This window comes from Adelges cooleyi, unplaced genomic scaffold (genome assembly GCF_023614345.1).
Source record: "Adelges cooleyi isolate 19-005CV unplaced genomic scaffold, UGA_ACOO_1.1 ACOO_flye_CR_arks_rails_tigmint_CR_PRNA_9, whole genome shotgun sequence".
Classification (NCBI taxonomy): Eukaryota; Metazoa; Arthropoda; class Insecta; order Hemiptera; family Adelgidae; genus Adelges; species Adelges cooleyi.
Window position 1 is genome coordinate 5,892,423 of NW_026096579.1, and position 19,130 is coordinate 5,911,552.

The 19,130-nt window shown below is 29.7% G+C and overlaps 2 protein-coding genes and 1 long non-coding RNA gene across 4 annotated transcripts; all 3 read left to right on the plus strand.

Annotated features, from left to right (window-relative positions):
* Positions 1-5,797: 5,797 nt before the first annotated feature.
* On the plus strand, positions 5,798-7,518 carry LOC126847138 (uncharacterized). Of its 2 annotated transcripts, none has more exons than XR_007686986.1 (3): positions 5,798-5,910; positions 6,324-6,512; positions 7,311-7,518. It is a non-coding gene; the product is annotated as an uncharacterized LOC126847138 (long non-coding RNA). The 2 variants fall into 2 exon arrangements; XR_007686985.1 differs by having other exon boundaries at positions 5,890-5,984.
* A 166-nt stretch (positions 7,519-7,684) lies between these two features.
* LOC126847126 (kelch-like protein 5) lies at positions 7,685-11,334 on the plus strand. Its single transcript, XM_050587204.1, has 8 exons — positions 7,685-7,779; positions 7,845-7,953; positions 8,555-8,708; positions 8,857-8,951; positions 9,236-9,553; positions 9,665-9,811; positions 10,491-10,758; positions 11,074-11,334. Exons 1-8 carry the CDS (start codon positions 7,706-7,708, stop codon positions 11,292-11,294), a joined length of 1,386 nt encoding a protein of 461 aa, XP_050443161.1. The 5' UTR covers positions 7,685-7,705; the 3' UTR covers positions 11,295-11,334.
* Positions 11,335-14,452: 3,118 nt separating this feature from the next.
* Positions 14,453-18,158, plus strand: LOC126847129 (uncharacterized). The gene is made up of 6 exons (XM_050587207.1): positions 14,453-14,819; positions 15,484-15,539; positions 16,667-16,826; positions 16,887-16,951; positions 17,658-17,811; positions 17,886-18,158. Exons 1-6 carry the CDS (start codon positions 14,693-14,695, stop codon positions 17,996-17,998), a joined length of 675 nt encoding a protein of 224 aa, XP_050443164.1. The 5' UTR covers positions 14,453-14,692; the 3' UTR covers positions 17,999-18,158.
* The last annotated feature ends 972 nt before the right edge of the window (positions 18,159-19,130 follow it).

Here is a 19,130-nt window from a genome sequence, read left to right on the forward strand (position 1 = left end):
TATTTGAAGGAATGACAACAATAATTTAATTAAAACGCTCATTACAATAATTTTACCGTACACCTACAATTTGTTTTCACAGATTTGTAGGATATGAATGGTCTTAAATTTGTTTGCATGATTGATATTCGATTTTGTATTATTAGGCGTCCAAGTCTATGTAACACAATATGAATAATTAAAATAACCCATAATAGTATTTAAAATCCATATTTATAGTGTTTAAGTCACTTTTTACACAGCCTCTTCGGCTTAGATTAAAGATAATACATTTCGTGGTTTCGTTGTTGTGAAAACCAAGTTAGTTCAATTAATCTTTGATGTCTTAAGTATTTTATGTATGATTATTTAATTAATTTGTATAACTGCCGAAGGTTTAACAAATATAATACATGTTATAACATTTTTTTAATTTAATTTTTCCATTATACTTTGATTTTAATGCAATATACATATATTAAATTAATATATGACTTTATAATTTATCTGAAAAAACTACTATTTTTAAACTTGAATAATTTCGAAAGCAATTTTATAAGATAAAGTCTGTATGGAAAGTTGCGGGAATCGGTTAATAGTATTGTCGCTTAATACTAATTAGCGGTTTTACTATTTCTTTTTCCTTCCTTCTTTAGATAGACTATTTTTGGCGTTATAGAGGTTTCTGCCTTATAAAAAGTTGCTTTGTACAGGCCATGTGTACAGTGTACTCTCAATAACGCAATTCACACTTATTGTTTTCCTCTAAACGGCACATTTTTTCTGAAGTGGTGTATATCACTCTTTGACTTTAAAAAATTACCCTTTAAGAAAATATGTTTTTGTGTTTTACTAGACTACTTAAGAGGATATTACACCACCAGGATTTTGGTATTCAAACTCGCTGTGCGAGGGACGAGGTTTATTTTAAATATTTAAGATTATCCAATTTGTTGGTTTGTTTATTAAAAATTATCGATTTCAGAAAAAGAAAAAAATATAATTACAAATACATATACAATTTCAGCTGCTACGAGTAGTCCAACCCAAGACATTTTTCGTAAAATTTCAACACAATTTGTGGGCTTAACACTTTCACAACTCGGGCAGGAACAAAATTGATAAAGTCTGCATGCTTCCATTTTAGCAAGTACATTAGGCCTCCGTTAGAGTCGTTTTTCATTCCAAATACCTCCTCTGGTTCAAGTCCAACGTAGCTATCAGCGGTTTCTTCCTCCTTATTTTCGATGCTACTGAAACGTTATTATGATACTATTTAGGTAGTGTTTTTTATACATTTTTTTTTTTAAGTTTATGTATGATATTTAATTATGAAATGTTGATAAAAACAAAATGTACGCATTTTTAGTTTACACAAAACGGACAAAATAGTTACTGACTCGTTTGTGGTTTCGTCGCTGCTGTCATCAACACAGATTTTTGAACCACTATCATTGTCATCAGCTGTGTCTGATGGCTGGTGATCGGAGGCGTCGGCTTTCTCAAAATCAAACCGGTCGGTTCTAAAAAGTGCATTATTGATGTAGATCATTGATGATAATATTAATACAACCGTGTAGATCCTTTTGGGGTTACCTGGGTCGTTTGGACGCCGGTTCGTCGCTGCCGTATGACCTTTTGGCACTTCGACCGCGACAACAGTCCGGGGTGTCCCGGTTGTCTTCTAATTATAATTAAACAACACTAGGTCACTAGGCGTACCAACTTAACAACAACAACGTAGAATATGATACCAACCTTGTTCAGCAGGTGAACCGACGGTCGAAGAACGAACACCGTGAGTTATTTCTACACTGCGGCGATCGGCCATTTGATTACAATGTTAAATAAAAAGTACAATATTAAACAACGAACACAATGTTAAATAACAAATACAAAATTAAATAATGAACACAATGTAATAGTTAGTTAAATGATACACTGTCACAAAAAGTCGAACAAAACTATGTAGATGTACAAAAGATTAAATAACAACGCGTTTATAGGTATGTAATAATTTTGAAATACTCTATTGAAAAAAATCAGTAAGTCGAGACGATGAAAATTGATTTGTTATAATTTACAAACATCAATAACGATACCGGATTAACGTTGCCAAGACACGAAAATCAATATAAATGTCGTTTTATTATTAACAGGCCAACCATTTGGACACTTTTCATTCGTTTCTATGGTCAAATGTGATTACTGTAAAAAATCATATATATAAATATATATATTATTTTTTCACAAAACTGGTTTGTTTTCAAACAAAAACAACTTTTAAAAGTTTACAATTTAAGTCATTGAAAACCATGTTTACAATTACCGTTTTTGAAAAGAATATAGTGAACTTTTTAATTTTTTAACACTTAATCATTTCCGGATAATATTTCTGATCGAGTGATACTATTACTGAATCTCAATGGTTATTGGTCGATACGGCACAAGAATCATCAAACGATTTTGGTGCAATAATGTATTTTAATGATGTTACTCTGAAATCCTATGGTATTCATATGTAATACATTTTTTTAAATTTATATTTCCCTTTGAATCAATTTTGTATACTAAAATTATTTACCCATTTAAAATTTTGTTTTCTATGGTGGGACATGAGAAGGCAAATACTTATTACATTTCGATTGTGCCCAGCAGTGTAAACCTCTAATATTTATATTTAACTTTAAATTTAATTTAGTTAAAAAATATAAAAAGAGAAATTAAACAAATTTTAGTAAACAATATTTGTCTGACTCTGTTCTACTATAGTAAAACGTATCGTAACGCCAGCATTGATTATTACTTATATGATGTGATGTGATGTGCGTACAATGAGGAAATGTGTGCTTATTATCTATTAAAAATATATAACATACATCTAAGTTAGAAATGGCTAGGCTTGAATAGTCGTTATAATGGTTTATTAAATTTTAAAAAAATCAAATCGTTGTGAATGTGTGATTAGAAGAAAAACATTTGAAATATTTTTAAAATTGACTTAGTAGACAAAAAATAATTAACGAAATATGTTTCATTTCACGTAATACTTTTATATGTATATTATAATAAAAAATATTATTGCCTTTGAGAAAACCTGATTAACTAATTAAGATCGTCATTAATCTATCTAAAAATGTCATCTATCTAAAAACTATAACCATAGTTCAAACACTAAGTTTAACACAAAACATAAAACTTTTTAGAAACTAAAAAATAGTTTATGTATAAGCCGTAAATGTGTTGCATTTGTGTAACTGTGTTTTGATATTCATTTTTTTTTTGTGTCTGGAACCTAAATATGTTTTAAACCACTGAACCGATTTCTTCGTGTAGCAACACTATATAAATCAGAAATTGCATCTAAAAGGCCAAATATTTTAAAAAGTCAACCCTTCCCCTTCAAAATAGAGGAAAATCCCAAAAAGATTTACATATTTTTCAATTTAGACTTACAGCGCTCCATAACTTTATTAAAAATAGTCCAATTAATTACAATGAAGTATAGAATATTCTTAAGACATAGTACAATATCACATCCCCTTTCTCGTAAAATAGATGGTATTTTTTCTTTATTTCACTTTTACAAGTTTTAGGGATTTTGGTCTGAAAGTTAGCAAAAGGTAGATCTTGAATTAAACTATGACGTATACAATTTTCCGAATAATAATTGTTATTATTGATATTTATTATTTTATTTCCAAACTTACCAAACCATACTTTATACTTACTATACCATATTTATTACAACTACTCACTTACGTATAATACTTTCTTATTGTGCTTGTTTTATACTAGATTGGTTTTAAGCTACTATCCACCGATTTGCATCAAAGTGTTAATTGGAAAGTAATTTAACCACTTTTTGTTGTAACCGTTTATATAGATCTGTGAGTTCCACTCACCTTATTAATGCCACGACCTTAATGTATTTGTTCAATGTATTATTAAACAAATCAAAATTGACCAATACAAAATATTATTCTATCATAAATAACTAAAAATTTGAAGTTTTTTTTTAAACATATATTTGGAATTGTAATAGTCAGTTAATAATTATAAAATGGAATTTTATAGCTGTACAGATTTTGTAATTTTATAAAATGTGTATTTCACAATTTGAATATTTTGTTATGCGAATAACTGTTTCGGCTCTGGACGAGGTGTTTCGAGTTCTATGTTGGCTGAATTTTCAAATATTCTTAGACAGATAATTCGTTTTATGGTATGGATTTGTTTGAATTTTCTTGGAATTCGTTACGGTACGTACGTAACACGTGTTTTATCATTTACCGCATCGTACTCGAAGCCAACAGAGGCCCAGAGTTCGCTTATGCTCGAGCTGACGTTAAAATCTATCCGATTTTCAATTTGTTGCATTACTTGATGGGGATTTAATATTCCATGCATTCTCCGGATATCTCGCCCAATTTCGGCAATTACATTGTCTTTATTAGGTCTGCAAAAATCATTATAGAACTTACCCAAGCTTCGTAAGGCGGTGTTCATATTATTTTCGGTAGCATTGATTATTGAGTCGTGGTAAGTTTTGTCGCCGGAATCATTATCGAAAAACAAGGTGCTGTAGAACCTCCTGAATTCTTCTAACAATTCGGACACGTCATTGTCGTACGTCGTTATTGGGAATTCATCGGTAATACACGAAAGCGTGGCCAGAACGCGCACCACAAGTCGGTCGATATTTTGGATCATTTGTCTAAACTTGGTTATACATACCGCGGTTGTGGCGGTATCTCCGATGTCCTTACACTTGAGTACTGCGTCTATAGTGTAATGGTAACACATGTTTAGAGTGCTGGCGTACTGACAGCTGAAAAGCTGATGTGCTAGACGGATTTTAATATCCGCGTTTCTGACCGTGACTAGTGGGTGGCGGCCGTGAATTCCGTCGGTTTCTAGTATATCTTTGGCGGACAAGAGACGGCGGGTGTTCATCCATGGCACGGCTATCTTGATATCATCGCGTTGCGACATATTCCTCCAACCGGATAAAGTGAATATATAGTTCAAAGCATCAACATGGTACTGCGATACCGGATCTGCTGCTACTAAAGCGGACATGAAAAGCGTTAAAAAAATTAAAAATATATCACGTCCGGCTTTCATTTTTTATAATATACGACGATCACAACGCTCTTGAAGTACAGGCTTGACTAATATATCCGTTGCAGAAAAATGTACACCGACGATTTAATAAAAGCCGAACGAAGGAAAATTGAGAGATATTAAATTCTTATTGCGGTATGTACAAACTAGACATAGGTTGAAATTATTTTTGATACTCGTCAATCGGGTTCGCTGCATGTGAATATTTGTTCAGATGTTGCTATGAGCTTGAAATGAAAAAACACAAAAGAAATTGGTGTCTAAAATGAATTTTTTTTTTTTACAAAAAGAAATTTATAGTTTGGTTTTTGGTCGAAAACAAGTTTTCATTAAAATTATTTTTATATACCTAGCTATAATATTATCATATATAACATACTAAATACTAATACATTGTATGCTACTGTACACCGTTAGTCACATAACTATAGTAAATGTTAAAACTATTTATTTTCTTGCATTTTAGAACCCTGGTTATAGATTAATTATAGACATTTTTAATTAAATAGAAATAACAATTTGAAACTAAAAAGGAATAGTAATTTAGCACTATTTCAGTTTGAATTTTGATAATAACAACATAAAACGCGCGCAATTCAAACGGGACTATATTGATAACAGAATAGTTGGCGCGAAAATATTTTGGCCTTATCATTAACGGAAAAGATATCTATTGATAACGTCTCGACGTGTTCATTCTAATTTGAAAATTTTACCTTAAAAAAATTGAATCGCCTACGGTTTATTGGGTTTTCTGTATTTTTGCTTTGTTAATCCTTAATCGTGTCTAGTTTCTACTATACGGTATGTTATTATTTTGTTAGTTTTTATTTTTGATTGTGATTAGATATTTCCTTCCTTAGTCCGTCAATCTCTCAGTTAAGGAATTTAGATGTATTTCCTGTGTACTGATCGATCTGCTGATGTGATGAGGAATCTTAAAACATATTTGTATACCTTGAAATCTTTTCCAGGGACGACTAGATCATTTTATATTATTTTGAACTTAAGAGTGTCCAGTATTCAATTATAAAATAAAATATCACCAAAGAATCACACTTTAGATAAAAACTAATGAAATAAGTTGTTAGGTCATCTTTTAGATAATGAAGAATTCAAATTTGTTTACAGATTCCTTATCATAACAGTAGATATATCATCGAACCGTGTACTGTTTGAACAAAAATACGTCTAAATTGCTATAAATATTTTGTTAGATGGACCTAGACAGAATAAATCACTTTCCAATTGGCTTTATTTTGAAATTTATTACAAAGCATAATATATTATATTTGTAGACAAACACAACTATTCAACATGTTTCCAAAGTACTCTCCACATAATATACCAATCAAAACTTTGAGCCTTATGTATGAACATTTTCGAATCTTGTACGGGTTCTTCCAGTAAGTTATATTTTATGGCATAAATATAAGCGAATTTCTAAAATCATTTTATTTGTTAAGTGTGTTTAAGACCTTTTTTTAAAAAAAATTAAAGAGTTATACAATATTTTGTAAAATTGTTATAGTGTATTAGGTACTGGTTTTTTTTCAAAGTTCTAGTATACAACGTTGACACTAAAAAATCACCCTAAATGTGTTGAAACTCTATTTGTTTGTAAACATTATTATTTATTTATTGTATTTTTAAACGGGTAATACCCAATTACAAATATGAGAAGAATAGACAAAGTGTTCATAAACACAGAATTAACACAAAAATAAAAGTATACAGCTGACAAATAAAATGGATTTCAACAACACAAAATAATTGATAAAGATAAACAATATTTACACAATAAGATTATTTAAATAAATAACAAAAGCTTCTATCGAATTTTTAACATATAAATCAATATTATTTTTATTTACTAGTCGCATTATGCGATTAAATGGGGCATCACGATAATTTTGTTAGTACATTTGTAGTACATTTTTGCCCTGTTTTTAATGTACGTTTTTATTAGCCGTTTCGGGTTCCTAATTTTGATGAACAACCAATAATTATCGAAAACAAATACATTGGTGAAAAAAATTAACTTGTCAATATCTAATAGTCATCAACGAAGTACACAAATTTCATTTTATTATGTGTAATTTTTAATATATTCATTTAATTAATGTTTATGTCTTAAGCGATTACAATAACATTATATGTTTTTTATTATATATTAATTAATAATGAAGATACATTTTTTACAGAGAGCAAGCCTTATGCGATGTTACGCTGATATGTGATGATGGCGTTCAAATTTTAGCTCATAAAGCAATTGTAGCATCTGCAAGCCCTATGCTGTTAGCAATGTTCAATGGTGGCTTTAAGGAGACCAAAGAAATTAGTATGCCTATTAAAGATATTGAATCTGGTATATTGACGTCAATTGTAACTTGTGCATATACATTTCAGATGGATATCAGGAAAATAATATATAAGTAATATAATATACCAAATTATTTTCATTGAACACATTTATTGTTATAATTTTAAATTTAATTTGTATTTCAGAAACTATTGAGAGCTTCTGAATACTTTCAATTTAACTATGCTAAGGATTTATGTTAAAAAAAACATAAACGTCAATAATTGTATTAATTTTATGAGCTTTTCTGAACCTACATCACAAAAAGGGCTATACACTTATTGTTTCTTGTATTGTTTAGAACATTTTAAGTAAGTAGTAAAGATTGGAATTCGTTTGAGAATATTTTAATATATACTAAATGTTTTATTCCTAGTACAATTCTGGAAAATGAATCGCAAGTAATAGAATTATATGAATTAAATTTTGAAGATATTTTTAAGCTTATATCAAATGATCATTTGGTGGTTGAATCTGAAGAAAAGGTACTTTGGCAAAATAAAAAATACAATTTAATTTGATTATTTTTAATTGCATTTATGAGATATTAATACTGGGAGTGTAGTATCATACTACACTGAAAATGTAGTATCATAAGTTTTCTAAAATGTTGAAAAAGTTAGAAAAAATCAAAAAAGTAGGAAAAAGTATTCTTTTATGTTGATGGTTTAGATTTATATAGTTTTTTTGGTTGTAGTTTTTAAGAATAAATGCAGATAGTGTCCAAGAATGTAATAATTTTTAGAAGAGCAAAAGGTTAAGAAGCCCATCCGGATATATATTTAAATATATGTCAGGATAGTCAACAATAAAACCATTTTACTTTTTGTGAGAAAATGAATTTGGAAATATAGAGAAAAAGCATAAAGTTGATTAGACATTTTTTAAGACCAAGTATTTCAATAATGTGTTAATTAAAAATATAAAGAAATAAGATCATTATTTTTAGTTCTTATTACTTTATTCAGCATACATTTGTCTGATTTCCTTACCCACGCCAATTTTCTTATTAGGATTGTTTTTAATAATGATTTATTTAATAAATTGCGTATGTTTTTACACATAAGGTGTTATTATTTATTATAGATCTTTGATTTCATTATTAAATGGATAAAGTATGATCTAGAGGAACGAAGTAAATATTTATCAAATTTACTAAATTACTTAAGGTTACCTTTAATTTCGAGAAAAGCATTTAAATGTATACGTGATGAACCATTATTGAGAAGCCAACGTGACTGTGAGTATTTAAACCGATGCCGACCCTACTGATTACTATATTATATAACATATAAATATTGGATCTTTTTACAATTCACATTTACAATTGTTTTCATATAGTATATTAGTCTCATAATGGATTTTAAATATAAGTCTATCATTTCTAGGTTTGATGGATATCATGGAAAATTATTTATCTGTCGACGTTGATGAAAATATCACAAAAGCAACAAAGAGGACACCTTATTTGTATAAACCAAATGTATATAAATATTTTCTTGAAACTTATTTGTGGCATCCTACTTAGTAAAAATACTTTATAATAATCAATGTTACTTTTTTTTAAGTACATTTATTATGAAATCAAACAATTATTTCTATAATTTTTTCCACATATTTTGATTATTTTATAATCTAAGGAAATATATTTACGATATTATAAAATGTTATTATTTTTGTTAAACATATTTTTGCTGTGTGGGACATCTACATATAGAATACTTTTTACATTTGTAGAAAATGAAATATTTAATTATTTGTTTTCAGTTTATTTTTGCTATTAAAGGTCAATCCAATTGTGATGATTCTTATGTAACGTTTATGGATCTAAGGCGGGAAAATGATCTTAATTGGAAATCATGTGATTATTCATTTTTTTGTCCACCCCATCGAGATGCAACTTTGGTCGTTTCGGAAACTGGAATACTACTTGCAATTGGAGGTTATGATGAAATAGAAAAAGGGAGTAATTGTGTTTATGAACTTGAACTTACTTCTACATCAAAAATGTGGATACCTACAACGCCTTTGCATAGATCACGATTATATTTTTCTGTTTGCACTCAAGGAAAGTATATATATGTGGTGTGTATCAATTTATATTATTTGGAAAACAATATACCCGAGTCCAAAATTTATGTAACATATTGAAAATATATATTTAATATGCGTCTTTTTACTCTCTATTCCGCATAGGTAGGAGGTGAAGATACTTTAGGAGAAACATTAGATTCAATAGAATATTATGACACATATTCAAAGGAATGGACTGTAATAGATAAGCCAATGCCAACCCCTCGGCAATTATGTAGTTTAATAATTCACAACTCTCGTTTATATGTTGTAAGTATGAAATTGTATTTAATGTGTTGTATACAGGTATAGACAGTAATAGTTTAATCTATAGGTTTTAGTAAGTGACAATTTGAATAGGCTTATGGTTTTGTATACATAATTTATGTTATGTTGACATGTAGTAGTGCAGTGTTTTACTTAGGTGACATATGAAATCTGATGTTAGGCTAAATTGATCTTATGTTTATAAAATAAACTAAACACGAGGTTTTAAATCGTCCCCAATAGTACTAGTATTCTATTTACCGAAATAAAACTATCCAACAACCTAACAAGCTAATAACCATGATAAAAAAACCTAGTGTAGTTTAAATGTTGTACATTTCATGTAGTTGACTTTTTATTCTATGAAGTTTTGTAGACTTGTGGATGTAGATGTACTATTAAGTAGTATAGAGTGCCATAATATGCACGAAAAACGGTGGTGTTAAATGCGATATGAGCAGCTACTGCTTTATTAGACATAACAAGCGGAGGAAATGATTTATATTTATTTCAATTTGTGCAAATATAGAACATTATTGATGTCTATTAATGGACGTGTTTTCTGCTACACAAATAAAACTTTATCCATCAAACCAATAACAAAAGCTGCCAAACCTAAAGAAATAATTGTAATTGATTTTACGTTTTATATTTAATGTAATTCATTTTTTTTTCTATGAAGTTTGGTGGATATGATAATAGTGGTGATGACAACTTTTTGAGTAGTGTAGACTGCTATGATCTACTAAAACGATGTTGGATACAGTGTCATCATCCTATGCCTACAGCTACAGCTAAAGTAGAATGGGTAACAATGGGCATTTCAGATAGAGAAAATGATATTTATTTATTTGGCGGTAATGAAAAACTGAAAGGCGCTTACAAAATGAACATAAATGATTCAAAATGGGATACCCTACCTGATATGATCAATGCAAAAAGGTTTGCTAGTAAGTGAATAATAATAATTGTGTTTGAGAAATATTATCCGAATATGATTTGTATCATGTTCGGGTATATCCATGTTGTCGTTTCATTGGCTATCTGACCTTTCAAACCTATTTGGGATTTAGAGTGATTGTCAACATTTCACTCTTGTGACTATACTGTAGTACTGTGGCTATCGCTTTGACACAGCAATTGGTTAAAAAAGTCAGTATAAATAATGACAACATGAAAAGTTCCGAAAATGATGAAACTAATAGTTTATACTATGAAAGATTTATCTATATGATATATTTATAACACTTTATTTTAAAATGCAGATGCCGTTACTATTGAAAACGATTTATTTGTTGTCGGGAAAAATACCACTTTGTGGTTCACAAAAAATGATGAAGAACCCGAGGGAGTCTTTTGTGAAAGATATATTGCTGAAAAAAACATATGGCAAGAGATTGAGTCATCAAATATATTAAGTGATTATGATCACATAATTTGTTTTAATGATGCGAGATTGAAAACATTTAATATTGACATATCATAAACATTTTAATATTATATACTATGAAATTGTAATAATCAAAACTGAGTAATACTAAGTAGTGAATATAAATATATAATTAATATACATTATACAAGTTCAATTTGTTTTTTGCTCCAAACACAAAGAGAAAAAGAAACATCATTGTAAAATTAATATAACTGATTTTGATGGATTAAATTCTCAGTTGGCATTAAGGCTAAACTTAATAGAAGGCTATCACAACTCTTCAAGAGTTTTTGCCGCCACCGACACCTCCCTCCACTCTTTTCGATTTTGTACTTTTTCTTCCCAATTTGGTATCCCTAGTTTCTCTAAGTCCTGCCTTATCCCATCTATCCATCGCTTCTTTGGACGTCCTCTTGGTCTCTTCCCTGTGGGTTTCCATTCGCCCGCCGCTTTAAGGTACTCTGAGCGAAATTTGCATAAGTTAAATTTAAAAAAAGTTTGTCGGGTACACGTTTTATCAGTGTTTTCCATCTAGTCTTGCCTCCAATTTAAATCCTCATAATTATGTATTGTATGTTGTTTTGCTGTTATAAATATTTTAAACAGACCAAATCTGTGGCTTAAAAGGGCCATTGTCAATTTTGGCCATAAACGAGTTGGTCCGCTAATTGCATAAATTAAAACATTATTTTTATACACTCTGTAGGCAGGTTAGGTTAGGTTTCAATAGTTCAGTACATATGTCCCGAGGGTATAAGCAACCGAATATACAGTTCGGTAAAATAGACCGACCCAGAATATTACTATTTTTCATTCAGCCGTACTTGACAGTATAAAATAAAAACTAAAATTGTGTCGTTACGGACAATGAAGTCTTTAAAAAAAATTTTCTAAATAATTTATAGGATCTACAATTTGTTAATACTCGTTAATATTACATGGTAGGTTGTATTATGTTAGGGAATCTGACAACTGCGGTGTTTGTTTGTTCGGGAATTTTTTCCAGCTAGTGCCTACGCCTACCTACCAAATGAATTCGACTATCATTATATTAAAAAAAACTATCCTTATCGGTTATCCTTCTGCACAGTTTAAACGTTGGAGAGTTCCGGATGCACCCTGTGATAGAGAGCGGTAGAAGGGGTTGGCGCTGGCGCTGTTATACTGCCAAGTCGTGTCGACGGTCAACGTGCAGTAGCTTGCGGCGGTACGCGTGCAAAACACGGTGCTGTTTTTGGGGTTCAACAGTCAGTCACACGGGTAAGTACTAAACATTTTTTAATTATTTCAAAAAAAAAAATAGTTAATCGAGAGGGAGTAGAAGACGTGACGTCGAATTCACTGTGCTTACTTTTTTAACTTTGCCGTGGAGCCGAGACGGTATCGTTTTCGAAATGATGATCGCCTTTTATTTTTTTGTACCAAAACCGAATGTCCGATTCTCACTCGGGTTAGAGTTACTTCTTGTCGTCTGTTTAAATTATGAAGATAATGCCACTTTTTAGTGCATCTTTTGATTTTTTTTAATTTGTTGGAAGGCGGAACGGAATCCCAGTAACTTTGCCATGTCATATTTATTTTATTCCTAATAGATTTATTTATGTCTTTAGCCGGTATGTCAGTGATTGTTGGATGCAGGATGGTTTTAGTCGCTATGTCTGCTGACCTATCGGCCATCTCGTTGCCGGAAATTCCGATATGAGATGGTACCCACATAAATTCTATATTTTTTTTTGTAGAATATAGTTCTGTTTGTATGTTCTGGGTTATTTCGTTTGTCGAGAAGGGGTTTTGGAGTGCTTGGAGAGCGCTAAATGAGTCGCTTACTATTAAAATCCATATAACTATTGTTTTGGACGTTTTATTGTTTTTATTAGGTTTCTTCGAAATAAATACACCGGTAAACTTACCAGTTATGCTGAAAATGCTTGATTTCATTCACTCTGTAGTTTTATAACCCAAATAAAGCGAGGCTTAAACGTAATACTAACAATTGGATGCGATAATAATTCAGTATATAAAATTATATCTACAACGTTGTAATATCCTTCGTTCGGGGAAGTGACTGGTCTAGATTAATAATTGTTACAACTAAAAATAACGAATTTACTCTATATAAAAAAAAAACGCCTTAGAAGACAGTAATGTGCAAAAAATTGTATTTACTTTTGATGATCTACTCTAACTAAACAACCTAAAAATTTACCCCTGTCAAAGGGTAATTTGTGTCCTTTTCTCTTTGGATTTTATAACCCCAACTGAAGATCTATCTTCAGTCATATTGTCAGACCTCAGTCACAAAACTATAAAAGTTGAATAAAAAAAAAAAACATGATAACTCTTTTTGGGCGATGTCAAAGCACTATTTCTATTTCTGGAGGTAAAAATAAAGTGATTTTATTGTTATAGGGGTTATAAAAAAAATCCAATTTTCTTAACATTCTTCACTGTTGGTGGGTTAAAAAAAATTCGGTTATTGATATAATTATTATTTGTTAAAAACTCCATTATTTCTGTGTAGTTTCATTATAAGTCTACTATAAATTGAATTTGTATTTTTCTCATGGCCAGGAGAGGAGGGATAGGGGAGGGGGAATCCCACCCATCCTCCCGCCCTCTGGATATCTATATCTCTCTATTTTAATCTCTTGAAGATGCGGTGAGTCATATCAATATGAACAATACTAACCCCGTTAGGAAATTACCCATGAAATACATCTGTATATTGATATTAACAATCGCCCGAACATCTGAAAACTATAGTAGGTATTGAAATATGGCTTATGTTTGTTTTTCGCAGTTGTTGTTTTTACTAAAAAAACATGTTAGAAATACTGCAAGTACTCAACGCGAAAAACATAACGCAAAATTGTTAGAAACAGTTTTATTTCCAAGCACACCACGTACATAATAATTTATTCCACGTACATATTTTTAATTGCAGTATGTTTTTAAGTAGTTTTACAGTAGTTTTGTGTTTTGCATGTTTTATTGGGGAAAATGATGCGTCAATCGAGACCAATTCAACGGAGGTACGTAAATAATATATATTATCTAAACCTTTTAAATATGAAACAACTTGTAGTAAACGGGGTCAAAAAAATATTTTTTCTTACAACAAAACAATGATAGTAGAAGATAATATTGTACATTGAATTTTTACTAATAATACCAAACAATTAGCAGCACAGAAATAAACCATCGTGGAAATATTTATTTTTTCCTTCTTTTTTTTTTAAGAGTTTTTTACTAATTATAATACCTAGGTATATTTAGACAAAATGATAGTCTCGCAATGATATCGACGAAATGTATACAAAATGTCTTTGCACTGTTTGTTCTACACAAATTGGTCGTGTTGTTTACCACAAAATGTGTTCTCATGTAATACACTTAGGTTGTGATTCCGAAGCGAGGATGATGTGAACGATGGATGGCATGAGAAATTTCATATGTACGACCAAAACAATGATGGTTTGATCTCCGCAATGGAACTACAGCAAATGTTATTCGAAGAGTCAATCGGACTCGTTACTATTCGCCAAGCAAAAAGATATATATCTTTATTGAATAGAGACGGTAATATATTCAGAATACAAATAAAAATATACACATATATTATAAACATATACACAGGATGACCAACTTATCGTGAACCACTCAATATCTCACTGGTTTTAATAAGTAATTACATTTTTTCTCTACATAATATTTTTATACAATGTGATCTTAATTGTTCACAATTTTTTTTTGGTTTCACCCTCCTCCCAAATTAGTTTTTTCGATTACAACTTTTGAAACTTAAATGGTAACGCATACATTTCATTATTTTTTTTAATTGATAATAATGTACTAGAATTTTTGTCTGGTCGATTAACAGTTTTGTGTTACTATTTTTGAAGTTATTGAAGTTTCAAGTTCAGTACAGGAGGAAATGTGGAGTGCAGTATTGTTTTTATCTGCGCGAATTTCCCATTCGCACTTCCCCCCACCCATCCTAACATTTAAACTCTATGCGTTACCATTTAAGTTTCAAAAGTTGCTATCTAAAAAACCAAGTTGGGAGGAGGGTAAAAACAAAAATAAATTGTGAATAATTGAGTTCACGTTGTATACAAATTGTATGGAAAAAAAAAAATGTAATTATTAACTAAACCCAGTATGATATTGAGTGGTTCACGATAAGTTGATCACCCTGTATTTTGTATTAATTTCACTCTACAATTGTAATAAATATTTTCAGGTAACGTGCAAATTAAATTAGAAAAAATCAAACCGATAGTGGATATTATGACAGAGGTTAATTCCGTTGTATTATTGTTACGCTGTATTATTATTATTATTTTTTTTTTCGTATTTGTGATTTCCACATTGTGGTCTATGATATATCTGTGAGATACTTAGGACGTAACAGACATTATAAACTCTAAATGAGTACAGTGGGGTCGAGGCATAGTAGGAACGGTGATTTTTTTATCGTGTGCCACTCACTGGGTTGAATTAAAATTATTTTTTTTCATAGTGTTTTTATGTAAAATGATCTCAATTTCTCACAAATTTTCATGTTTTTATTCTCCTCCAAAATTAGTTTTTTTGATAGCAACTATTGAAACTGAAATAGTAACGTATATACCTTATTTACTTTTTAAATGGAGGATAATGTACTGAAAATTTGTCTGGTCTATAACCAGTTTTGAACAACCATTTTTTAACTTTTAAGAGTTTAAAAGTTAAAACGGGGGGAAAGTGCGCGCAGATAAAAATAATAATACTTCAAGAACATCAAAATTAGTTATCCAAAACTTGTTATAGACCACTCAACATTTGTAGTATATTCTTCTCTATTTAAAAGTTAATGAAATGTACTCACATACAGAGCAATCTAAAATTGTATAAGACGTCGTAGTCCCCTTTTAGATTTACCTTCGGTATATTTTTCAGACCTTAAGGCCTAAAATTTCATTTAAACAATAGAAATAAACAAAATGTTTCTGGCCCTTCAATTTTTATATATTCCATACAAATTTAGAAGTAATTACATTTTTATTAAAACTATAGAGCGCTACTATTTTAATTTGAAACTACGAGTATGTACATATTTTAAAAGATTTTTTAACGCATACTTTGGATCGAATATAAATATGAAATTGATTTTAAAAACTTATACGCGTCTGAAGTTTTTGTGTTTTCAGTTTTGTTGCAACTTATTAATAAGGAAGGAAAGGAAGAATGAATGAAAACTTAAAAGAGATTTTACCCTGATACTGTTTCGCTTTAATTCATAAAAATGATATAATTAAATATAATCATTGTTTTTAAACATTATTCAGATACACACAAAAACTATATATATATATATATTTTTAAACCTTTCCAAATAAGTCGTTATAAAGTTTACATGACATGCATTTCTGATATTATTTTAGAAAAATACATCGAGTGTAGTGGATGATGACTGTCCATTCGGCGACGAAGAAAATTTTCCGGTAACAGCTCTTCAGGCAATACTGTTTAAAGAATGTAAACAGAACTTTTTCAACGCGCTAGACGAAACTAAAGAAATAACTAACCTTATCGATCAAGACGGTAGTAGGAAACTTATATGTTGAAATTCATTTTTAAAATATTTACTACAACTGTTTTCAGGAAATGGTCAAATTGATTGTGACGAGTTCCAGGGAGTAGAATTAATGATGGAAGCTTCGTTAAAGGTTAATAGTTTATGTATTAACTTTGTTTTTCGTATAGTATTTTTACCTAAAATTTATATGAATAATTAGTCAGGAATTAAATGTTGAAGTGTGAATTTTTATTTTTAAATATTCTAAAATACTTTATTCAAACACTTTTTCCGATTTAGGTGTAATATAATCAAATTTATAGAAATATACTTGGTGAAAAGATGACATTCCAAGTTTGTCAACTCGCATATGCCTTCAATCATCTTTAAACGTATTCTTTATATGTATACATGTGATTTCATCATGAAACCCTTCAATTTCTCATTGGGTTTAACTAATATTAAAAAAAACATTTTATAGTGTTTTTTAATAATGTGATCGCAATTTTCCATACATTTTTATGCTTCTCCCAAACTTAATATTCTATACCAGCTTTTGGATAACTAGTTTTGATGGTTATTGAAGTTACAAGTTTATCGCAGGAGGAAAGGTGGGGTGTAGTATTATTTTTATCTGCGTGCACTTCCCTTCCTTTCTAACTTTTAACCTCTTATAAGTTTAAAAGTAGTTGTTGAAAACTGGTCGTCAACCAGTCAACATTTTTAGTAAAATATTCTTAATTTAAAAAGGTAATAAAGTATGTACGTTACCATTTAAGTTCGTTATTGTAAAAGTGAATACAGTAGTGTTATAGTGTTTTCAAAATGTATAAGATTTTTCTTAATTATTCTTTTAGTTGCACATTTTATGTGAGATGTTTACTGTAATGGACATAAACAAAAAAGGCGTTATTACCGCTGATGTGATTGCTGACTTTTCAGACTTTGTACACTCGAAATTGGCCAAATCCCAAGAAGCCAAAAAAGCCATAGAGAACTTTGATAAAAACGGTAAATACTTGATAGAAGACAACAACAAATTGTAGTGAAAATTGTTATTGATTAATACCTGAATGTTTTTCCAGGCGACGGTGTGGTGGATTTTTCCGAGTTTTTAAATAAAATCGTTAGTCTTAGTAAAGTTGAATTTACTTTACTTGACGAATTCGCCAAGAAGTTTGTGCTGGACGACATTTAGATTAATTACTTTAGAATAATGTTTTAATTTATCACTAGTATAATTTTTTATTAAAACATTTCTTTGTTGTATTGCAATCCTTTTTTCAAATTCCATTAATTAAATACAAAATTATTTCGCCTAATTTTTAATCAAAATTGTTGACTATAGTTTTATAACTTATTGTGCTATCTCTACAAAAAATTTTGTCAATATTTAATTTAACCAATATATAATTAATCATTGCGAATATAATAATGATACTATTGATAAGACAGACAACTACGATTAAAGAATAATACAAATGTAAATTCAAAATAGAAAAATCGTTAAGCCGAGTGCATAATAACAATAAAAAATAATCGTTTACAAATTAGTACTTCGCAAAACAGAAAATAACGGGAAACGACATTTTTTTAAAAGTTTAATCGACTTAAATTATGCAATTTGATTTAACTAAATGCTCATTCGAAAATTCTAATTATTCGTTAGTTGAATGACATATCATATAAAAGTATTAAAAAGTGAAAAAGATGCGATGAAGCACGCTGTTCATTCGTGTAGCTAAATTGCCTTCACTTGACGCCTTTTTCTAAACAAGTGCGTTTATTGTCGATTGCAAATAATACAACTTTGGAATCGCGCACTTTAAGGTAGATTCAATGTCGAGATTAAAATAGAGACCACGGGTATATCTGAGTACTAAGAACTAAAAAACAAACCTGAATCGGGTATTTGAAACATCACATGTTTGGCAAAACAAAAACAGAAAAACTCATTTGACAAAAAAAAATTATTCATTTTGAATTTAATTGATAACGAAAAACATTCAACAAAAAATTAAACATATACTTAAAATGGTACATTTTTTTGTAACGAAAAATCTTTAATAAACTAGTTTTACTACTATTGTTTCGAAAATAATTGTGGACTTATTGAATATTATGATCAAATAACTATATATTAGTTTTGTACTAGATTACGCAGTAGGCAGCAGCCCACAAAATTAAAAACAACAATTAAAGACCAGTCACCAATTATTTTGAAAAATGACAAATTCCAAAAATGTTACGCCTTGGTTACCGAAATACAAAAAGTATACATGACGTACCTAGCCAATGTGTTAATCATACAGCTGCTTATTGTTAAAAGG